The sequence below is a fragment of the Sminthopsis crassicaudata genome, chromosome 1 (genome assembly GCF_048593235.1).
Source record: "Sminthopsis crassicaudata isolate SCR6 chromosome 1, ASM4859323v1, whole genome shotgun sequence".
Classification (NCBI taxonomy): domain Eukaryota; kingdom Metazoa; phylum Chordata; class Mammalia; order Dasyuromorphia; family Dasyuridae; genus Sminthopsis; species Sminthopsis crassicaudata.
This window is the reverse complement of record NC_133617.1, coordinates 138,509,040-138,534,234: the sequence shown is the minus strand read 5'-3', so window position 1 is coordinate 138,534,234 and position 25,195 is coordinate 138,509,040. Positions and strand designations below refer to the sequence as shown.

The window sequence follows — 25,195 nt, the reverse complement described above, 5'->3', positions numbered from 1 at the left end:
CCTGTTGGACTGGTCAGATGATGGTCTTGGTGGTAGAGGCTCCACAGAAAAGAGCTCTTCACTGCCTTGCATGGCATCTATACTTGTACTAGCTAGCGTAAATGGGGCAGTGGGACGAGCAATCCCCATCCTAACTGGAATAATCAGGGATTCTGCTACATTACACAGTTCTTCCACAGCATATGGCAACAATGCTTGAAATACTCGCTTACACTTCCCAATTGGTTGTGGAATAAAGTTGCTGAAAAAGTAAGAGTAAATTATGTTATAATCCTTTGAAAATAACAAGCTTAAAAAATACATGCCAAAAAACCCACAAAAGAATATTGAAAATAAACAGAATCTTACTTTTTCTTTTTAGATGAGGCCATTTCCACACTAAGAATAACAAAAACTCTTGCCACTGAACGAAGAAACCTCATTGTGACAGCAATAGCTTCTTCTCTACGACCAGGTGTGTATTTATTTTGTAATTCTTTCACAAGAGTGCCAAGCAGTGTATCTAAAAGCTAAACAAAAAAGAGTTATGGATATATCCAATTATACCTACTCTTCAAATGCTATGAAGTTCCCATATACATTTTTTATTAATCACTATTATGAACTCAGTATAAGGTTTTCATTTGATCATGACTTCAAATAAAAATGAAGTCCAATTCACCCATAAAAGAACTGTGAAAGTGGACATTAGTCATATGACAAGAAAGCACTGATTCAACAGAAATCATCTAAGTTAGAATCCACAAATAAGAACTGTGGAGGTTTTTTGTTTTGAGATGGGAAACAAAGCCTGGAGAGGTGGAAAGTTTGATGAAAGACAATTTTGGAAGAGTATGACAAATGAGGGGAAAAAAATCTATAAGAAAAAATTTAACCACTACTAAACATTATTTAAAAAACACCTTCCAGAGGATATTCCCTTTGCAGTATAGATTCAGTCCAAACTTAATATAGCATCAACACACATAATAATCTTGAGGCTCTACAGAATGGTTGAAACATTTTCCACAAAAGTACACTAATTTGTAAAACAGACTGAATCTATCTCAGAAGAATGTCATTAAGTCCAAAAAAAGGAAAGCTTCTGTTTAACTTTAAGCCACTTAGAATATCTAACTTCAAGCAATACTTCCCTGCAAGAGGCTTCTTCCTGGCTGGCTACTCCACTCCCTTGAAATATAGAAATATCTATATGACTAAAAAAATTCTTTTCTGTGAGCTCCTTAAAGGTAGAGGAGTTCATTTTCCTTTTTATTTCCAAGTCCGAAAAGTTCTCTGGTTAAGAAAAGTTTTACTCAACTTAGTGCTTGGATTGGTAGCATTTTTCATTGAGAATAGGGATATAACTCATTAAGTTAATATTTTAGGCAATAAATTCCTAAAAAAGACTCAAAGATATGAAAGTAAACATTCAAGTTACTCACCAAAATGTCTGCTGTACACTTAACTATAAGGCAGTGTGTGAAACAATCTAACCGAATTGTGCCACTTTGCTGATTAAGGTATACTTGCTCTTCAGGCAAAAGATGCCCTATTCTACTGCTGGCACTGAGACTTGAAAAAAAGAACAAAAAAATTAGATTCAAGTATTTATATTATATAAATACAAATTACTAAAATGAAAATTTACTAATTAGTACATACGGATCTTTATTCTCTTGTGAACCAAACATAATCATAGATTTTAGGGCATTCCAGTCCTGTAAAACCCTCTCCAAAGCAAGCTGAGCAAATCTTGGTGGCTCTAAATCATGATCAGGCATATCTGAGTCTGGAAAAAAAGTAAGAGTAGAATTAAGAGTGATGATGGCATGGGATTTTACTTTTCACCCTTGAACCCCTTGTGTTTTGCTCACCCTCAGGATTTGCAGTTTTCCTGTTGCGGTCTTCTCGGATTCTAGGTGGCCGATACTGGCAGTGCTCCACTGTTTGTCTGGCCACGGTCTGGACTAAAAACAGCAGAAGGTGTTCTCCCCTAAGGTACAAGAGAACCAAGAAGCCACATAACATAATAAAATAGAAAAGGCTGCCTTTACTATTTCCTGGTATACATGTAAATATAAATATAAATGAGAAGACCAAGCTCTCTGTGTATATACTGATTTCTTTACTTGCCTGCTGTTTGGCAGAGTGACCAGGTTAGTGGTAGTGAGCAGCCGGTAAAGCAGATCAAGACGTGCAGACTTCTGCCCAGCAATAAGGGTTTTACATTTGCACTTCTCCCAGCAATCACAGTAAGCTGTAGGAGAAGTCCGCTTGAGTCTAGAATGAAGCCATACAGAAATTTTCAAACTAAATTTCTGAAAATATTTCAAATAAATGTCATTTCTATAGGTACATATTAAAAGTGAAGAGTTCTGTAAAACCTTTGAGCTCATTTTGAAATATGCAGTGAAAAGTATTACATGTACATGATGAAGAGGCAGGAGAGCTGCATGCTCTGCCCAATTGGGTGACCACATACAACTCTTAGAGAATGGGTGACACTCTGATGCCTGAAATTTAAATCAAAAAAGCTGGTAGGGAAGATTCCAGAAAAATCAGAAAAATACTTACTTGTAGTCATGTCCTTTATGACAAACTCTTGCGCATTCTGTACAACAGCAAAGGGATTCTAGCAATCCACAAGTTCGGCACTCAAAAATATCCTACAATCAAAATGTACAATATAAAAATAACAACTGTCTTAAAAATTGTATAGCTGTAAAAGACAATGTCAAGTACTTTTTCCCCACATGCTTGACAACTGTTCAAGGACAATGAGAATATAAGTCAAATTATAGAATCATAGATTTTTATCATCTCAAAAGATAAGAGAGTTGGGCCCTGGAGGTTCAATGACTTGCCATAAATCATACAATATCACAAAAGTGGAATTTGAGCCTGGGTTCTCAAGACTCCAAATCCATTCCTTTTTCCACTAGAGAAACCCATTGTCCACATATTATACACAGAGAAATAAATGCAATGTTAAAACTAGCACTGTAGTTTTCTGAAAACAGATGCCATGCTTGCTGTATGGAAAAATGATCATCGAATTACCTAATTATGTTATACAGACTAATCTTTGTAATATAACAGTATATGCCATGAACTCAAGACTTTGTGAGCATTACCTTACCTAGAAGAAATTGCTTAATTTGCCCTATTTCTAGCATGAAAATTTAAATAATTAAATAAATAAAAAATAGATGCAAATTGGGAAGAGGAGAAGGAGAGGGAAAAACCCATAATCAGATATTATTAAGCTGGGAAGTTTTTTTTTCTCTTCCTTTTTCCTTCAGGGAACAAAACAAATCACTAAGACTTGTGTGTGTGGCTGGGTTATAATCTATACTAGTTGAAGTTGTCAAGAAGACAAAATCATGGATCCTTTAACTACAGAAGTTAAAAAACCCTTGACTCTTTGATATCAACTGTAAATGGAGAATAGAGAAGTAAATTGGAATTGTAGAAATAATTTTTAAAAATCTTAATTCTGTTCTACAATTAGTATTTCAGGTTCCATGATTTATAAATAGTATGCTTACCTGATTAATATGTTCTGTTCCAGTCCATGTAAAACTACATGTATCATTGCAACACAGGACATATAAAGGAGAATCATCAGGATTTGTGCCAGAAGGACAAACCATCCCCATAAATACATCATCTTCTTTTTCGCTTGAAGATGCCTCTGCTACAAGGATTGAAAACAATGGTTCATATGAAAGGATTCTATCACTATCACTGAGTTCTTTCCTCAAATGGACAGTTAAACATACAATACAAATGTTAAACTATTATGTATTGAAGTCTAAAGAATATGTACAACTCAAGTAGAATGATCCATCATGAAATAGCAATGGTACAGAGGTAGGCTAAATAATTCATTTGAAAAGATGAAGTGTTTGACTAAACATAACAGTAACCAAGAATTTGTTTTTCTTTTCTTTCTTTTCATTCCCAATGGAGTGGGAGAAAAAACCAGATTCTGTTCATTAAATTTATAAAAATGAATTCTCATCTAAGAATAGAATTTTGAATCTTAAATTCCTTATTAAAACTGCATTAATTTGGTAATGCAAAAGTCCTTTAATTATATTTAATTCAAACCTTCTATTTTATCTATCTTTCATGGTCCTCTCTATTCCTATAGTCATAATATCCATATAACAACCAACAATGGTCATACTGTTGATCTTCCCATCATCCACAATGCATTATCTCTATATTCAAGAACTCTAAAATCCTCTTATGAGATCATAATCTACTGGATTTTCCTTTCTTTGTGTCTTTCCTTACATAATCCTGCTCTCCATCCACCATGATGATTCAACACTTTGACCCTCAATTTTCTCCCATTCAATCTCCTGAAAAAGAACATTCTTTCTACTTAAAGGATGAGGAAGAAATACAAAAGGAAGAACTTAGTTTACCTCTTTTTTTCCCCCTAAAGTTTCTCCATTATAGTCTAAATAGAGATTACTAAAGATAATGTATAAGCTGCAAAAGACTGAAAGATCCTTAATATTTAGATGAGCAACACTTTAGTATGGAGTTTTTGTGCTCCTGTTTCTGTGCTTTAAATACATAGGTGAAAGAATAAATATTACACAAATGGATTTTTGATATTTGACATAATACTGAGGATTTTTCTGGAAGTTAATTTTAACTATTAATAGTTTAATTTGTTTGTTTTTTGCATTAGTTTTGCTTAACTAGTACTCCTTCCCCCACCTTTATTATTAAAAGGAGGAAGAGGTGTATTCCTCTTTTGTGTATTTTTGGAATACACAAAAGGAATCATGCAAAAGAGAACATAATGTAATAAACATGTTATCTTAAGGATACAGGAGAAACAAGAACATTCATAACTCAGTATATTTAGGAAATTAAAAAAATTTACCTTTTGCAATTTTCTGTGCTGTTTCTAAGATAGTGATTGCAGCAGGGTAAGCTCGGCCACTTACTGCTGACATAAATGGTGTCATACCTCTTGCATCCCTGGGATAAGAAGAATTTAACATTATAAAACTATTCCTACTAATTTTCGAAACATTTGATTTCTCAAAAAAATTTCATTCAAATTCAATTGAATCCAAAGAATTAAATTCAAATCATACATATTAAATGCCTACTACCCACACAATAGAGATTCAAAGATTAAAAAAGCAACAACAGTTAATGTTAACAAAACTATACAAATAAAGTATTTAACTATTCATAGGAAAATAATATGCTTTAATAACTAAATAATAGTTAATAATTAATAGCTAATACTTAAATAGTTAATACCCTTTCTTCTTCTTTGGATTTGATGACTCATTATCATAGCTATTAATTCAACTTAAAAATGTAGACATGGAAGGTACAGGCCTTTTTTTCTTTTTCTTCAAAGACTAGAGCTAAATTATTTGCCACCTTCTCTGTATTCCCATTCAGAAATTTAATACAGCTGCAATAATTACTATGACAGAAATAAAGATTTTGTACAGATCATCTTCCAGGCTCTCATCACATACCACATCTCAAACTGGGATTTAAATAATTCCATTCTAATGAACATCTACTTGAACTTAATATGGCTAACATGAAGCTTGTAAGATTTAGGATTAGATCTGATGGAACAATTTCAGATTCCTATCCCCTCGTTTAACAAATGAGGAAATTAAAGTACAGCAAAAACCAAGTGATTCTAAGTCAGTATTTTTCCTACTGTTAAGAGTTGAACGCCATGGTTTTGTGCATAGGTGTAAAATTAGTAACAAAAATAACAATATTAACTCTCCACACCAATTTTAATATTGGTGACATTATGACAAAAAATTCAAGTTTCCACCACCAAATTAAAGTGAAAATAATTCAGTGCTGGGATTTTTTTTTTAAATAAAGGGAATGAGAACCTAAATATCAAAGAACACTCTGTTATAAGTATATTAAAAACATATGCTAAAATATCAGTTTGAATATAAAATTAGATTCAAGAAAATGTAGAAATAGAAATATGCACTGTTTCTGTATACATAAAAGTAGACTGCCACTTCATTTCTTTCTTATAGAATCTCTCTTCTTTATTTTACACACAGATCAAGCACCACCATCTAAATGAAGCATTTTTTTTGCTCTCCCAAAGTTGTTATTGACCTCCAACTACTTTATCTTATTTTCTATATACCCAGCTTTTGTATATCATATGAAATATTTGCAAAGAACTTTACATTCATAACTCTCATTTGATGCTCACAATTATGTGAAGTATTCAATACTCAATATCAATTATCACTTAACTTTTCTTTGCTTAGTTTTATTCAAATGACTTGCCTACCTAATATTTAAGGCAACATTTGAACTCAGGTCTTCTTAAGGGTAACATTCTAGCTACCATGTTACCTCATATACTACTTCTCTTTCATGAAAAACTTAACATAGTTTCATTTTTTATATTTGTATCCCCAACAATTAGTGCCTACAACATAGCAAACATATTTCCTGACTGAGATGTCTACATATTTATATGTATTCTTGTATGTTTGTCATAATGCAGGTCAACAGTCAAGTTTATCTGAGTTATAAAGGGTCTAAAGCAGACAACTATCTTTAAAGTTTAAAGGTAACTGTTGCCATTAAGAAGGGCAGTGAACACACAAAAATCATGTTTTCTACAATCACAGTTCAAGTCAGCAAAGGAACCGTATAAGTAATGTAATCTAGTTCATTAATTTTAAGGGAAAAATACCAAGATCCATATTAAGACAAGCAACTTGCCCACTATCACACTCAGAAGCAGAGGTAGAATTGAAAATCAGAAGCATGAAATCTGAAGATAGAATTATAACCATGCTCATGATCCTAGCAAATAAAACTTATATGCTACTGAGACAAGATTCTATCCACTAAATTAAAAAAAAAGACAGTTTTTTAGTTGCTGGCCAAAAAGAAATGGGCAATCCTGACTTGTCACATGCTTCAGTGACACTAATTTCAATACATATGAGAAACAAATCTTTATGATTATATGACGAATGCAGAAGTCACATGCAGACTAAGATTTGTAATGTTTTATGTATTATGAGGTTTTTGAATTGGCAGATAAGCCCTGACTAATTTGCTTCTGATAATAAACAAATTAATTTGGATTTTTAAATGTACATAAAAAAAAATAATGGAAAGAAAATAACAATTCTGAACAAAAGACAGGAGAAGCATAATAGAAATACAAGATTAGAAATTTTTATAAAAAAAATACAAAAACTTAATATTTCATATGAAGACATTTTAAAGAGTTAAAATTAAAATATCTTACTTAGCAGAGAGGAGTTCTCTTAAATAAGGCTGTAGAACAACACTGTCACATAACAATTTTAGGATAAAGTGAGCATTTGCTTTTCGATCCTTTGACTCTACTACAGATGGCTCTGTGGAAGGACCTGTAATTAAAAGATGAGATTTGTAACAAAATAGCAAAATCTATGTTATATAAAATATAACCCACAATTATATATTAAGTTTTATATATTTTACAGGGAAAAAAAAAAAAAAAAAAAAACAAAACAAAACAAAAAAAAAACTAGTATTAGTAATAAGTTATTTTCATTAAAAGAATTTTCTTAAGTTCAGAATACTTTTACAAACCTGAATAAATTCTAATATCTACATACATGCCCCATTTTTGCTGGAGTGTAAAATGTTAATTTAGAGGAGATTAGAAACTTTTCCAATCAAGACAAGAGAACTACTAATATTTATGTATATTTAGAAACCTATATGCAAAGTGAACCCTCTTTGTTTTTTATAATGCCTATGCAGATAAACAGTGGATTCTCACCTGGGATGGTGGAGGTGCTTGGTCCTTGACCAGTGCCAGTCGCTGCTGTGGTAAGAGATCCCACAGCGGGGGCCAGGATAAAATCAATGTCACCATCTTTCAGTAAACAGAACAGCAGGATGTACATCATTATATAAAACATATCCCTAACAAATTGTTCTCTTAATTGACCTTAAGGCTTTTTGGCTTTTTAGTGCTAGCCAGTGGACGAGTCAGGTCAAAATGGATTAAAAAAAAAAAAAATACAATAAAATGAATCCACTTAGATTAATTACTATTTTGATTTACTTACATATAAAGGGCTTAACTTTTTCAGAAAAAATATAAAGAAAATATCCTAATAAAGAAGTGATGCTTGAAGGGCTTTTAAAAAAATCTATTTCTAGCATTTTAATAAATTTTAAACTTAATCCCTTTCTCATAGAAATTATTTGGTAGCTAGATTACTAAAACTGTTATGTTTTAACATAACATAAATCAATGACATTCTTTACTCTAGAGAGGACATTAATTTCTTTAAATATCTTGTATTAAATACTATACAAAAATAAGAGCTCTTACCAGGATCCATGGCAGGAGGGTCAGGAACCCAACTGGGCGGAGCTATTGGGGGAGAAACTGGATCTTGATGGTCACTAGATGAAGCTCCAGCTTCATGTCTACCCAAACCCGCTGCTCTTAAGGAACGTCTCATCATTTCCCTTAGTCTCATACTAGAAACAACCAGATAAGAAAAGAGGTGAATGCTAATATCTGGCTGTCAAACTACGACTTAATGAATACACATTACTTTTTTTTCTTCGAAGTTCAAAAGATACTCTACAAATAAGGATTATTCCAGTTTAAGAAAACTCTAAAAGTACATAAAATGTCAGAGCTGGAAAGAAACTTTCTAGTCCTTTTCTAGTCCGAAGCATAATTTTGCAGGAGAAAAGTTGAGACTAAAAGGACTAAGTGCTTTGCTCATACAGCAAGTTAGTGGCAGAGTTAGGAAAAGAAGCTAGGTCTCCTAGTATCTAGACTTGTGTTTTTCCCATTATGTCATATGATGCTTCTAGATTGATTCACAGAGCAAGAGAGAATGTGCGGAAATAAGAGCCTAGTTTCCAGTTAAAACCACTATGCCATGCTCCCATATTAAATAGAACATAAGGGATTATAATTAAAAACTCCTTTTACAACTTCAAGAAAAGTGAAAAAGATGCAAAAGATGTAGTCTACCATCTCCCTTGCTTTATAACTAAGTACAACAGGGAAAATGTTTCTATCTAATCTAGTTTTATGAAATTATATAACACTTACCACATCTTTGTGTTCTAAAAATAACTCAACAATGATGGGGAAAAATTATTTTTAAAAAATTTTGTTCAATTTTCTATAAGGAAGCTTAGTTGAGCTTATACAATTCCAATCACAAGGCAATGATCAAAGAAATTAGATTTTTGAAGTATATTTTAAATGCTATTATTTTTAGTACTTGCTCTACAAAACTGAAATTGTATAAACATAATTCCCCAAAGAAAAAATTAATATAATCACAAAGGCTCCAAATATTTAGAACTAATTAATCTATTATAAACAGCAAAATCCTTATGATCTTTAAAATCTCTATAGCTTTACAGAATGACACAAAGTCAATCTAAAGGGCTAGGCAACAAACATATGTGGAATATGTTCTTCTGACATTAACATTTTAAAATAGAAATATCATTTGTAATGGTATTTTATGTTGAGACCACATACAAATCTCCCATTACACCACCATAAATTAAAAAATTCTTACAGAAATTCTCATTGTTGCCAAATTTTGAAAAAAACACCTTCTGTAACATTTCATTATGTTTTCATGTATGTATATATGTGTGAATATTATGTATATGTGTGTAAATATACACACACATATTCTGAAGTTACATGGAAGTATGCATGCAAAGTTAATAATTTAAAACATGCATAAAAGGAACTCAGTGGTTAATATCTTCTGTGAAGGAAACAATGCTTCTGTAACATATCTTGTTTTTTAAATGATTGAATTGTGATCTTAAGACAACATAAAGACAATATAAGAAGTAACGTCAATAAATCCAGATGACCTCAATTCCTTACTAAGTAAAATACTTACACAGAAATTCTAGATAGGTATCACAGCTCTATAACTAGGACACTATCAGGACAATATTTATCTACTGTTTTTTTTTTTTTAAACAATGACAATTTTACAATTTTAACTTATTAGAAGTAGACACTTGGTGTCTTTCAAATGCCTCAAGATACAATGAACAATATAACTAGGAAGTACTGCATATCTGATTCACATATAGCAAATACATGATATTTTATCAACAAGAAAAATGCTTAAGAGTGTGTGAAGAATGTATGAAGCTTACAAATCAAGAACTTGTAAATTCCCACTTTTGTTGTTCTGATGTAGTCAAATGCCTATAAAAGAGAGGGACAAGAAGTCATCCCTTCCCCTATGGTTTTTTTTTTTTGTTTGTTTTTTTAAATTTTAAATTGTCCTTAGCCTCTTTTCTTCATTTTCTTTTGGGTAAAGATTTTAACAGAATGCCCAGGTCCTCTTACAGATTCTTAAAAAAGAAAATTATTCTTCAAGACGTTGTACACAATTCATGAAGATTCACCTGGATCCTCAGTGGCTGAGGATTATACTGAGGAGATACCATCTTGGCTGCTAAGATTCAGAGTTTTGAGTTTTCTTCTTATAGGCTTGCCTGCAGTCATCGTATGTTCTGACAATATGGAAGAATTCAAGGATGGTGTAATTTCCTCTTTGTAACCACGTTATATCCATACTACAGAAGCCTTAGTATCCAGTCATGGTTCAAATACACCACTGTGACAAAAAAGCGAAGGTCATGTGTCTTCGAGATTAACAATCTCTAGAGTAAATACACCTGCAATCAGATGCATCAATCATGTTTTCCACTAAATCTGCCCTTTGTACTCAGGACCTATCCAGTCACATAACAAAACTTGAGGTAAATCATCATCTGAAGGAATATAATATTATTTTACACTGAGAGTGCATCAGTTTTGGGCATACAGCTCATGATTCTCAAACCTGCATACACATCAAGGGGAAACTCATATAATCCATTGTTGGCTACATGATGACATCAATGAAGTCTGTGGATTTCCTATTGACAGACGTTGATTAAGATTCCTGTGCTTTCATCTGTTTCAACAGACAGCCCTGATTTTGAAACTGGTTTAAAGAACTCCAGTAATATCTTCAGCAAATTCCTCAAAGGAGCTTATACTGCAAATTATTTCTGTGAGCCATTCATTACCCCCTCCTGAAGCTCCTTTTAGTGTTTTGCCTTCAAAATATTCCTCACATGAACAAAGGATGGCAGCAGTGGTATTTGGACCAACCATATCAGAGAAGCCAACTTGATTTGCATCAGGATCTTCCCCGAGGAAGTAAAATGATCGAAATAATTCCAATACTAAACTTCTGAATAACTTTACTATAAATTTTGGACCCAAATCTTTCCTTTAACCTAGTAGAATTCTAAGCGTTAAGTTGAAGACAAAAATCAAAATAGTTTTTATTTTGTACATTTTACTTTCTGTGCCTCATACTGAAGTCCTAATGTGCGACACAGAGATAGTGTAGTAGTGGAAAGAGCAATGGATGTGGAATTATACGACTTGCTCCTCTTAAATTTCTGGGAGTCTGGCAGGGAACTAAAGAATGAAGAATGAGGGAAACAAGTGGAGGATGGGGCAGTAAACCACATAAGCTACTTGAGATTCAGTTTGCTCACCTGAAAAAATGAGGATAAGATTTTCACTATCTATTTCATATCTTTCACTATCTATTTCATAGGATTGTTGTAAGGAAAATTTAGTAAATGTGTGTGCATGACACACAAACCTACCCATGCTTACATGAAGGCATAAATGGGTGTTGTTTATTTCTTTTTGTACCTAAAAGCTTTATTTGTAGGGACTGGGTTTGTGATACAATTAGGGAATTAAAAATTTTAAACAGAGGTTTAATTCCTTATGTTTTATAGTGGCAGGCACACCAGTAATCAGAACTTTTTTTTTAAACCATGAAACACATCTCACAACTTAGAGATACTAATATGGAGTGAATAGTTTTTGCATAACTAAAGAGCTAAATTAAGTAAATTTTCCTAGTATTTGTTTTCATTAACAGGATATGTTAACAAAGACGTAGGATGCGCATAAAAGAATAAATAATGGGAGTTCTTTTCAATTTGATATCTAATTCTCCTGTGCAACAATGACTAATTTAGTGTGTTGGATTATATCAGGATTAAAAAGGCACTAGATTATTAAGTTTGGGACTTTTTTTGGAAGGAGGGAGGAATGGGGGTGGTAAGTGGTAAGAATAGTGCCTGCAAATAAGGTTGCTCTCAATCATGTCAGACATTCCTTTCTATGGTAAAACTAATTACAGTTTCAAACAGTTTTTTAAAAAAATACAATACTATTTGTTTCTATTTTTCTGTTCTCTAAATCAAAATTTCTGGTTGAAAATCACTTTACCTTCGGCTACTTGATGATCCAGTCCGATTACCTGGGCCATTACTTGAAACCACAGATATGGCATTTGCAATAGCCTCAACTGCTGAAAGTCTTTCTGCAAATGTATTTCTTTCAGAGCGCTCTGCTTCTGAAACATAAGAAAACATTTGGTACGAGAGGCAAAAGATAAAATTGTAATTAACTATAGCTAATACTTTTATTTATTAAATTTAAAAATCAATCTAATATAATAAAAATAGGAAATGCTTCTATTTTTTAGGAAATAACATCCAGTTAAGAATAACTGTAATGTTAATTAATATTTATGTTTTAATGAAACACTAACATTCAGAAATTTATCCCCTGAATATTCTCAAGGTAGTAAGGATGATGTGCTTAATAAACATATTACAACTACTATAACATTTTCCAATCAAAGTAATTTCAATACCAATGAGTTTGAACTTTAAAAATTTTCTGTAATAAAGCCAGGCAGCAATGATAGATATCACTGGTATTCACTGGCTGTCAAGTACACAATAAGTATAAATTGAAGTATTCATAAACATATAAACAAATCATTATTTTTTCCCTCCTAAATTTAAAGCTACTACTATTAAATACCTTTTTATTAGATAAGATAGATAATCTTTACCTTTTAGGTAGTTTTTAAACTTACCTTCTTCTTCCTTGGTTTCTTTGTTGCTGGTTGGAAAGCATACAGATACACAAGCATGCAAAATATTACGATTTCCATCACATCTATGACTGAGGAATGTCTGCAGGATCTGTGGATTCTGATCCAAAACAACTGCTTGCTCAAGATTCAAAAGATACTGTCGACAGGCCTCATAGTCACATCGGAGAATATGCTGCATTAAGGTTTGTTTCTGTACTCAAATAAGAAATAAAAAATGATGATTACATTAAGTACCAAGTACTAAAATTTTAGATCACATCTAGAAATGAATATAAACTGCTGTAAGTACCAGGAAATTCCCTCACACACATTTAAAAAAAAAAAAAATCAATCTTTTCCCTAATGATGTTAGGGGGAAAAACTTAATACTGATAAAAGGTTAAGATCACTAAAAATGGTGTCTCATGTATATTCAGTTATTACAGTGATACCTTGTTTATCTGACATCTAAAGTGACTAATCTGTTCCACATGATTTTCTTTTCTGGACTTCCTGCCCCTCCCCTTTCAAGTACCAAAATGATCTTAACCATTTTGATGCATTTGCTTAATCAGCTCTAGAATAAACAAAATACTCCATGTCCTTAATTATAAAAAGGGCCATGATACCATGAGTGGCTTTAAAGTTGTCATTAAACATCTCCACAACACTATGCTTTCTTTCTTTGGTTGTTTTCTATCTATTACCTTCCTGTTATTATGAACGCCCTTGTCATTAACAACAAACAGTATACCTCACTGATAACAATGCTACTTTACCAGACATTTTGGAACTCTCCCTGAAAAATGACTCAACAAGGGCTCAGTCAGAGAAAAGACAAAGACAGGATCTTCCAATCACCTACTTCTATGAATCAGGAGAAATCATGAAGCACAACTGCTTTATTTATAAATGGGGGAACTGAATCAGAGAGGAAGACAAGGTTACATGGAGAATGAATGGCAAGGCCTAGAATTGAACCCAGTTTTGGAATCCATATGAAGTGCTTTTTAAATTGGGCCATGATAGCCCTGGGAGGCTTTACAATAACTGATATACAGGAGTTTTGATGTTCAGATTTAGTAGCTCAGACATTTAGTTCCGGTGTTCCAAATAATTGGCTTCAATTTGAAACTTACTGCAACTTGTTTTGATTTCATTTTATTTAGTAAACTATTTTTTTCTTTAATTAACATTGATTAGATTTATTTAAAAGTGTAGCCCTTACTAAGAGCCCAAGGGACAAATACTTTAAAGAATTAAATATTTGAACTTTCAACAATATCAAAGGAAGCATGAATGGAGGGGTGCTGGAATTTCAATCATAGCCAAATCTATAGAGATTTAATGATTTTAATTAGACTTCTAGTATCAATCCTCCAAAACATTAAACATTTTTGCCTTATACTAGAAATTCCAAAAAAGAATCTAAAATCTTCAGATCTTATCCACTTTAATTACAAATTTTTTAAATGATTGCTGGAATGAAACAAAGATGTAAGCAAACTCAACATTTAGGTATTTTACATGTTGCCAAGAAACTTGTCAAGCAAAATACTTCTAGAGATAGGTTTCTATTTAAAATATCTAAACAGATTCTCCTTTCTTGTAGAATGTCAGCAAGCATGAACACCAGATTGAGAAATTCAACAAATAATTCTTAATGACTTTTAAAAAAAAACAGGGCACTATGCTTAGCAATGGGGGAGATATAACAAAAATTAAAACATTCCCTTCCCTAAAAAATCTATCCTTAATTTAACCTCATCAACAGTTACTTACAAGTTAGGACAATTAAGTGAAAAACAGTGGAAAAAGTTCAAACGTTGGTAAAAAAATAAGAAATACTAATTCCTAATTAATGAATGAAAAAATGTTATAATAAACAAAAGTATCTGCAGAAATGGTTATTATTATTAAGTCAAAAATAAACATTATTTACTGAATGTCTACTATGGCAAATCACAGTTCTAAGTGTTGGGATGGGGGAAATACAAGAGTATAATTCCTATCCTCAAACAATTTATAACCTAACTGGGGAAATAATTGACAATCTGCAATTTGAGGGTATGGGGATTGTGGGAAGGGGAGATAAGTAGCTTCTAGGCAATAGTAAGCACCGTCAAAAAAGACAGAGTTACGTTTCAGACCTGATTCCTCTGGAAGATGACAGAAGCTGGGAGGATGGGAGAGTGTCCCTCTATCCCTAACCTGGTTCTTTAATTCTCTTTGTCCAGACCAGGAAGAGCCATAGGAAAAGCATGTGTTTCCTGCTGCAAGAGAAATTGGAGGGCTGTCTCTATAGGACAGACAGTGGGGGATACCCAAAACACAATATACTGCACATGACCTGTGATCTAGGCATAAATTTCAACTCGCCAAAAATCAGGTAGAAGGCTTATCCATTAGCGACAACCAATACACTTCACTGTTCAAAGAAGCTCAGAATACTTAAGTAATTACTTGCTAAACACATTCTCCTAAGCCTATGGGATTTAGCATTAGACAATATGGATTCTCCTGGCTCTGTCACTATTTTTATCTGACCTTTGGCAAGTGATTTAACCTCCTAGGCCTCAGATCTCTCTTCTTAAAAAAAGTTTGATCTAGATGGCTTTGAAATTCCTTCCAGCTCTAAAAGGAATGCTAAAAGTAGCAGAAAACAGATTCAGAAGGTAAAAGTCCAATTCTTTCTATGGGGCATAGAAAAGCTAAAACAACTTTTACAAATTCCTTTTAATTAAAATTTCTTTTCCACTTAATAATTATCTAGGAATTATAAAAATACTGAAAAGCATCTAAGTCACTGTGATGTCTCTCCAATATTTTAAATACCCTACCATATTTAGTGGCAGCAAATAACACAACACAATAATCAGATCATTTGATACACCAGCTAGTACTGCCAAATGAGCACTTGCTCAACTGCAAGAGGCCCCAGTGTGGTCTAAGATAAAGATTCAAGACCTTTAAACAAACTATAATTGGTCACATCCAAAATAAGGCCAAAAGGTCAGGAGATTCCCAAATACTCAACCCAACAAGTGCTTACAAGCTTTCCTACTATATTTCAAGACTACTCTGACACAAGCTAATATATTTAAACAGTAAATCTGAGGCATTCTGAAATGTAAAAACTTCTATACTACTTCCTACTTCTAAAATGAACCATACATTGTTGGATATTCAATAAGCATTTAACTGACAGTTGAATAAATGAATTGTTTTATTAAAAAAAAAAAAAAAAAAAAGTGTTCAATTTGAAGCTCGTGGAAGATAATTGTAAATGCTTCATTATTTAGCAGAAACTTAAGTTATGACTCTTTGTAAAAGAAACAGACCAAATATTATTCATAAAAATTCTTTTTATTATTTCTTACACCCAAGATTAAAATTACTAATAAAAAAGACAGAACCAGAGAAAAGTGTGAAATTCCCCTCCCCCCACCAAAAACCCCTCCCAAACCCACCACCAAATCAAAACAGACAATCTAAGTATTCCAAAACAAATTTAATACATCTCTGGCAAAATATGGTACCTGGAAATGGGGTGGTAGATTTGCTAGCTTAAATACAATAAAAATCACTAAATACTACTTGACTATTCTTTATTTGTTATGCATGTTCCTCAGATGAATTTTTATCAAATGATACACTTAGGAGACTTCTTTTTGAAAACTTAAACTAGTTAAAGAGAAAATACATTACATACCGTTTCTAAGAAACCTTAATATTTGAGAGTCAAAATCCAGGTAACAATAAAAAAAAAAAAAAAAAAAAAAAAATTCATTGGGGAAAAGGATCTCAAAGTCCTCCGAACAAAAGCTTGTGAATATTATTATGAGAGACTACATTCATGGTTACTCAAAGTCTATTTATTAGGCAACTCTAATAGACATGACAATTGGATTTTTCAACCCAAAGCAAATTAAAAGTGGGCATGAATATTTAAGAAAAGGATGTAAAAAATTGCTAAGATTTAAAATGAAAAAATAAAAGCAATCAAAGGCAGATAAACAAATTTATCAGTACAGGTCCCAAGACCTCAAAAGCCCCTGAAATATATGCTTGTACAATGAAGTGAGATGCCTCAAGGACATATACAAAAAATTGAACTGATAGTCATAAGAGAATGAGTCACCAAGAAAAGGCTAAATAAATAGTGCAATGTAGTTCTGATGAAAGAGTAGTTCCATAATATCCTTAGATATATTTCTATCCATAAAATGATTCTCAATGGGGTAAATATCAATTACCTGTGAGATTCATATAGATAAAAAGCCTAGTGGCCTATGATATTAGGTTAAAAGGATACTAATATAGTTGGAATATAAGAATACGTAGAAATTGGTACTGCCAGATTTGAACATCTAAATGTTAACTTATTCAAAGTTTGCAGAGGAAGGGAGGTTATGTTCTACAAATGAAGACTTGTTATAACATACTAAAATGTCAAAATTATTTCTATGGATGTACTACAACAAATTCTAATTTATATCTCAATTTCAACAATTATTCACAACTTAGTTACAAGATTTTATTCTGATAATCAAGTCCTTTCTCAAACTGTTGGCCAGATTTAAATTAACTTCAAACCTTTGCAAAGGATGTCATTGTCACACAAAGCAACTATTTCAACAAAGCAATACATCGCACTGCTTCTACAAAGGCAAAAATGGCAAACCAAAGAAAATAAAGAATGTGCTGGGTCAGGGGAATGTCTTTAAATTTTACAAGAAATACTTCATAAAAAAGAAAATGAAATATTACCTCTACAGCCATGATGATAATAGCAGCTTTCTTTTTGATGGTTGAATTAGCAGGAAGATTTGTTAAAGAATGCACCCCCATTCCAAGACTACTGATAGGTGGAAGATCAAGCCAATCAGGATCCCTTATTCCTCCCATACAATCTTTTGCCATAGGATAGATCGTACCATTCCCATCTCTAAGAATAATGGGTGATTCCTGTATTGTGGAAATACGAAAAAAAGAAGAAAAACAAAAAGAAAACAAAAAACAAACAAAAAAACAACCTTAAATTAGGTTTTATTAGGCTTAACTTAAAATTTAATATTAAAATGAATGTAAAAGTTCTGATACTAAAATATGCTAAGGACAAGAAGGGGATAAGAACAGTAATTTAACTTGGGTCAGAAATGTCCTGGGCTAGGCACTTTCACTGTCAGTAGAGGTCGGCACATTCCCTGCAATTTACCAAGAGATTTTTCAAGGGTCAGAAAGAATGTCTCCTTCAGAGGCAAGACTTTAAACCAATTCTTGTTGACATTAAAGTCAACATTAAGGGGAAAAAAAAAAAAAAATTACCTATGCATATGTACTGTCAAAGAAAATGTTATAATTATAAAAGTTAGTAAAAAACAAAACCAAAAAGAAACAAACAAACAAAAAAAAAGTCAACGTTAAGTGCAGTACACCTCATTGTCTCTTATACTGTTGACACTTGTGAACACACGAAAAGGGGGATCTTAAATTTTTAGCATTTGTGCGTTTATAATTATTGAAATGAAGTCACTGGAGAACAGGATGGAAATAATTTTTTTCTTCGAATAAGAAAAACTGGTAAGAACTAAATCAAAGATGCCATAGAGCACATATAAAATAGGCTGAATGCTTTTTAAAATGTTGCTACAATTTACTAAGCAAGCACCTTGAATCCACATTAACTTTATAAAGTACCTATGTTGTTCCAAATTCCATGTCTCTTGACTAAACTATTTCACCATTTTCGTACCTGTCCAGCTGTGAAAATAGCAACATTCCTCTCATTCTGACCCAGGAAGGCAATACTGCTAGTAGGAAAATTGTTTTCTTGTTCTGCTTTTCCTGTAGCGAGGTCGAAGATACAGTATCGCACCCAATTCCCAGTCTTCAAAACAGCGTGCACACCTTTAGTATCATATAAATGAAGAAGAAAAATTAAATACAAATATTCATTGATTTATTTAACATCAACACCTTTATTAGAAACCCAAAAAAACTCTAGCAAGTCAATATGAAAAGCAATTCAAACAAAAGCAAACATTCAGTAGGCTTTACAGCAATTTAATAGCACCACCACAACTACCCATCATCACTGATACCATCTCAAAGTTATCTCTCTTTTTATTGCCTAACTTGATCTAGAAAACAACCACTTGGGATATTTTAGGTGTGTAATATTCCAGTTTGCAAAGATAGAAACTGAAGCTCAGACTAAGTAACTTATCCAAAAAATTAATAGTCAGAACTCAACCAAGCTTGACTCCTACTACAATTTTCCTTTCACTACATTGTCCCTCTATTGCTAGGGAATGCCTCAAATCAGTCTGAACTATTTCCCCATATTACAAAACTATTCTCAATGACTTGCTTCAAAAGCATTAAGAAGATAAAAACAGGGGTCAGCTAGGGTCAGCCCTGAATTCAGGAAGACTTGAGTTCAAATCTGGCCTCAAACACTTAACATGGCCTAGCTGTGTGACCCTGGGCAAGTCACTTAACCCCAATTGCCTCAGGGGAAAAAAAAATAAAGAGGCAATTGAAACAGCTAAATAAAAAAGATATATGGGTGGCAAAAGCTTTACCTTTTGAATCTACATTCACTGCTAAAATTTCTGTCTTTTCAGGAATACACAACTTCTTAGGGGTTCTTTGGAAACAATCTGGAACCTTGGGTGTACCACCAGTTTTGACCACCTACATGGTAAAAAAGAAATTAAACTTCTGAGTCAATATACAATCACAAGATGAACCCAAAACTTCAGCTAAAAATAGCTTCTAAAAAGTTACTACAATGTGACTTCAAACATACCTGTAATTCATCAATTCTTAGAAGCCTACAATCTTGAAGAAGAGAAGATGGATCAGGATCTGAACTAGAGCTGCTCTGACAATTTGTATTACTGGAAGTGCCTGGAAATTTCACAGCAACATAGGCACCATCTACTTTTAGTACCTAGGTGTATAATATATTAAAAATATCAAATAAAGCACTAAGATGAAATCAATATACAAAGGCTACACATTAATACTATTGAAAATTAATGAAATTATGATTCTTTGTCATTTTTATAAAAAGAAAGAAAAAAAGACTATAAAATTGCTTAAACTGTAATTCCAAACTAAATCTCTATAAACTCTTCCATCTTACACATTAGAAAGCCAAGTCAAACAGGAAAAGTGTTGTCTAGTCACACACGTATTAAACAGATAAGCTAAGATTATTCTAGCAGATAGTTTACATTTCATGTTCTTGAAATCTTAATGGAAATACAAAATTAAATGTCTAATTGTAGACATTCAACCATCACTAAACAACTGTAACAAAGAAATCCACAAAGTTAACCAGCTTTATTTTTCCTCCATTAAAAAGCAATCAAAAAATAATCATTCTTTATTTTAAACCAAGGGATATATCATACCACCATGTAAACCTGCACTGAAGTCTTGTTTAATTTCCTGTTGTGGCATGTCAGTAGCCACAAGCTTTCAAAATTAATGGTTAAAGAAGCAAAAACTGTCCTAGGTCCTACCAAATTGTAAACAAAAGGCTTTGATTACAGATCTGGTCAAATGTTGTTTGGCTAGGGTTTTTGGTTTGCTTTGCAATAGCAGGGCTCAAAAATCATCTATCAAAATTGTAAAGGAGGAAGGATCGGCAATATGCTTTTTAATCACATCTGTGTAATCATGGATCCTTTTAAAAGCTCAAATGAAAGCATAATATCCCTTTTACAAGTTGAATAACACAGAATAATTTGACAACTCAGCATATAAAAATCATAAGCAGAAAAAATGGTTCCCTCACCTCCTCCAAAAATTTTTAATAAATTCAATGAAGATTATTGCAAACAGCAGAGACTATTTTATAGAAATTTCAAAAATTTTATGATGAAATATCAAAAAAATTTAAAAGATTCGAGCTAAACAATCCCCCCAGCCCCTCCCCCCCAAGGCTGGGGTTAAGTGACTTGCCCAGGGTCACACAGTTAGGAAGTGTTAAGTGTCTGAGACCAGATTTGAACTTGGGTCCTCCTGAATTCAAGGCTGGCGCTCTATCCACTGTGCTACCTAGCTGCCCCTAAACAAATTATTTTGAAAGCAATGCTTTTGTATTCAGTAGCCTATCACATTATAGGGCAAACCTAAGATATAAATAAAATTAGATAAAATTAGGATAACTGAAATTTTCTGTTTATAATCATTTCCTTTCCTTTCTTAAAAGGACAGCTAGATAACATGGGGTCTACAGACAGGAAGACCTAAGCTCAAAAATACTCAGATATTCAGGGACTCCAGACAAGTCACTTAATCCCTGTTTCCTCAACTATAAAATGGATATAAATGGAGATAACAGCACCTATCTCCCACAATTGCTGTGAAGATCAAATGAGATACTAATTATATAGCACTTAACATAGTGCCTGCTCTATATAAATGTTAGCTATCATTACTATTAAACATTATTATCATTACTATTACCAACACCATTATAACCAAAATTTCTCAGAAAATTTCATTCAGTGCTGAAATAGCATCAAGGGGTTGCTAGGTGGCATAATAAATAAAATGCTACACATGGAATCAGAAAGATGCAACTTCCACGGTTCAAATATGCCCTCAGACACTAACCAGTTATATGACCTTGGTTAAGTCACTTAACCCTGTTTGCCTCAGTTTCCTCTTCTGTAAAATGAGCATGAGAAGGAAAAGGAAAGTTTTTCAGTATCCAGTAAACACATGTTCATGTTTTTCACGTTCAATGTCTTATCTTCAAAACAATGTGTCAGGAAGCTTTTAGTAAGCACCTACTATGTGCTAGACACTGTCAAATGTGGGGGAAACAAAAAAGTTTAAAAGGCCTTGCCTTCAAAGAGCAATCAATCTTATGAGACAAGAAGCAAATATGTATAAACAAGATTTATACAGGATATATTCTACTATATAATCACAAATAATCCTAAGATTACCTGAAAGGTGATTATTACAGGGAATGTATGCTTTACAGATAAATAAATTAAACTCTGAGAGGGCAAAGTAATTTACATATGGTCACACAGCCTATGATTGTTAGAAGCAGGATTCAAATCTTAGTTTTTATTGTCCAGAGTGCTTTATGTTATAGAAAGTTGTTTTGCATCTTAAAAGATTTCAGGGATCCTTGATTGTAAATTGTAACCAAATATTCGAAATACATAATAAAATTATATTACTTCAATGTAGATATGTCCATCAGTGATGGGTATCAAAGTTAAGAAAAGCAAGAACAAATGTAAGAATTGCCTACCTTTTCTTAGTTTTCTTTAATAGCCTGCTCCCTATTGGTGTTTGTCAGAGATTTGGTATGAATAGCAATACCCAGAGAATAAATCAGCAAACACTCATTTTAGCCAAGAATACATAGAGTTAGACCAAACTGAAAAAATTACAACAAGAAATCACTGTAGACCATACTATCCAAAGGGTTTCCTTGGCAAAGATGCTGGGGCAGCTTGCCTTTCTTTCTACAATTGGGTGAAGACAAACAAAGATAAGTGACTTGCCCAGGCTCACAAAGCTAGCAAAGGTCGAAGGATGGTTTTGAGCTCAGCTTTTCCTGACTCCAGGCTGCAAGTCACTGAATAATCTAGATGTGACTGAATATAAAATAACAAATCTCAAAACTATACCCAAACAGTTGACTTTAAGGGGGGAAAACAAGCACTTCTAGAAGAGAAAGATTTTTCTAGAAATACAACTCTATAACCATAATACCATAATGCTTAAATTAAAATAACCCCAACAGTTAGGAAACTCAGAATTAAGACTAGCAGCAACCAGGGCAAAATACACCAAAAAAATCACAAGTCAAACGTGCTATTATCTTACATAACAATGCAGTCAGATCCCTTTTGTTTGATTTTTTTACATTTATTAAGGCTTTTAAACATTTCATATTTGTCACTTCCTCCTATATTCCCCACCCCATACAGTCTTTCCTGGTAGCAAAGAACAGTTACATAAAAACACACTGGAATGCACACACGTGCGTGTAGTCTACTTTAACATTCTACAATTATACATCTCAATCTCTCTACTACAGGAAATAAGGAGTTTCTGCTTGTCCTTTTGAATAATATTCATCAATATTTCTTTTATAAAGTTGACTAAAACCTTTTATTTTTAGATCAATCATTTCCAAATACAGCAATTCCCCTACAATTAATCAAAAAGAAAAACCCAACAAAATACCTAATCCTGATAGTATACATGACATGTTGATCATTCTGTTACTGCTCGGCTGGACATAGATATGTTGATTATCTGTTCTCCAAAGACAAGAGGGACCATTATACCTGGCATTTACAATATTGTACTTATTTTATAGGTTGCTTTTTCTGGTTTGCTTCCTTTACTTTTCAGCATTCCTTATAAATTTTCCCAAGCTTCTTTGATTACTCAAATCCATTATTTATTCTACCAAATTCACCTACACAGTTTGTTCTACACCATTACCAAAATGCTCCTCCCTGGGCTACTATAATTATATTGGCAGATTTCCCAGAGATAAAGGCTTGCTATGTCACAGTATATATGAAGATATCAATAAATTTGTTCACAAATTCAATTTTCCAAAATTAATTATTTCACACCTAATACTAATATTAGGTAGTTATGCCTCCAGTACCCTCCAACAATGATTACAACCATCTTTACCTACTGGAAAATAGGAAGTGAAAACTAAAAACTGTTTAAATTACAATTCTCTTGTTAATGACTTAAAACATTTCAATATAGTTGTTGAAAATTTGCAGTTCTTTAAAAAATATGTACTTATTTTCTGGGGTATAATCCTTAACATTTTCTGTTTGATTCAAATATTATTTTCTACTTTTAATAACTGAGCTTTTTATTCAGGTTACACTGCAAAAACTTTTAAAAATTTAACCATAAAAAATTTCTCTAATTTCCTTTTTCATCACCTCTATGGTAAATTTTAAGCCAAGGAATTAACATTATATGTACCAAAAAGTGGAATAGGGTACAAAACCAAAACAGTCCTTCTCTCAAGAACCTTATATCCTATCGGGGGGTAAGGGGAGGTGTGGAGGAGAGAGAGAGAGTAGTTTAGGGAGAACACATTTGTAGTAGTTGGGCAAGTAAGGGCTAAAAAAGGTTCCCTGAAGAAACTTTTAAGTAAACTATAAGATGCCAGTAAGATAGAGGTGAGTACTGAGCATTCTAGGCATGATGAAAGGCCGATTTAGTACGTAGATTGCCATGTAAGGAAAACAGCTAGAAGATAAGTAATGTATTATTTGATTATTTGATTATGAATTCTCTCACTAACTGGAATTCCAAAGTACAGTACCAGTTTCATTCTAAAAATGTGCTACTTATTATCAGGACCTTTTATATATTTAGAGCTTATGGGATACATAAAATAAATTGCATGGTTATATTTATTTCCTGGCTCATTTTCTATAAGATACTGTGTTCCAGAGTTAATTAAATTTTGAAATATTATGTTAATTTTCTCTGAGCCTTGCTTATGTATTTTGTTCCAATGATCTGCCCTTCTACTATTCACCATGTACCAAATAGTTCTCATGATTATTGCTTTATATTATTCCATGATACCTATGCCCTCCCCCTTTGGGCTATCCTTACAAATCCTACCCCACCCCCCATAATTTTATAGACCTTTTGCTCATATTAATGAAGCTATTATTTGTCTAATATTTAAAGTATCACCCACTGGCAGACTGAATAAGACAGCATACATTTTTAATTTGATATATCTGTGCAATGCTACCACAAATAAGCATTTCATAAATTACTTATTCCAGGAGAGACTGATTTATATTTTTCTTTATGCTAAGCCTTGATTATGTCTTTATGGATCAATCTTAATGTCACTCCCACCCCCCCATATCTCAGCAAACACTGAACATGTAAAAATCTAGAGAAAAGAACAAGGAGAAGTAATACTAGTAATATAACACATATCTTCCAACAATAAGTGATGGATAGCAATATCTAACAGGTGAGAGGTATAAGGAGGATATTTGGGTTCAAAGATAAAACATTTGAAGCAATTCAAAAATGGAGTAAAGCAAAATGTTCTCTTTGACACTAGTCTTTAGAGATTACAGTTATTCATTTCCCAAATATTTATGAAGCACAAATTTTATGAATTGTTCAAT

The 25,195-nt window shown here is 32.7% G+C and overlaps 1 protein-coding gene across 7 annotated transcripts in view; it reads right to left on the bottom strand.

The window, feature by feature from the left end:
- The window catches only part of UBR5 (ubiquitin protein ligase E3 component n-recognin 5), a 147,763-nt gene that overhangs the window by 33,723 nt on the left and 88,845 nt on the right, over positions 1 to 25,195 (bottom strand). For 5 of the 7 annotated variants that reach the window (XM_074267798.1, XM_074267806.1, XM_074267821.1 and 2 more), the window contains 18 exons: positions 19,822 to 19,965; positions 19,595 to 19,706; positions 18,763 to 18,917; positions 17,778 to 17,975; positions 13,008 to 13,218; positions 12,350 to 12,476; positions 8,369 to 8,520; positions 7,808 to 7,903; positions 7,286 to 7,409; positions 4,889 to 4,986; positions 3,531 to 3,679; positions 2,557 to 2,648; positions 2,116 to 2,262; positions 1,857 to 1,975; positions 1,645 to 1,771; positions 1,425 to 1,554; positions 349 to 509; positions 2 to 241 (listed from right to left, as the gene is read on the bottom strand). In XM_074267798.1, the coding sequence (XP_074123899.1) occupies positions 2 to 241; positions 349 to 509; positions 1,425 to 1,554; positions 1,645 to 1,771; positions 1,857 to 1,975; positions 2,116 to 2,262; positions 2,557 to 2,648; positions 3,531 to 3,679; positions 4,889 to 4,986; positions 7,286 to 7,409; positions 7,808 to 7,903; positions 8,369 to 8,520; positions 12,350 to 12,476; positions 13,008 to 13,218; positions 17,778 to 17,975; positions 18,763 to 18,917; positions 19,595 to 19,706; positions 19,822 to 19,965 (2,582 nt within the window). The remainder of the gene's footprint in view (position 1; positions 242 to 348; positions 510 to 1,424; positions 1,555 to 1,644; positions 1,772 to 1,856; positions 1,976 to 2,115; positions 2,263 to 2,556; positions 2,649 to 3,530; positions 3,680 to 4,888; positions 4,987 to 7,285; positions 7,410 to 7,807; positions 7,904 to 8,368; positions 8,521 to 12,349; positions 12,477 to 13,007; positions 13,219 to 17,777; positions 17,976 to 18,762; positions 18,918 to 19,594; positions 19,707 to 19,821; positions 19,966 to 25,195) is intronic. The other 2 variants (XM_074267815.1, XM_074267834.1) reach the window with 2 other exon arrangements.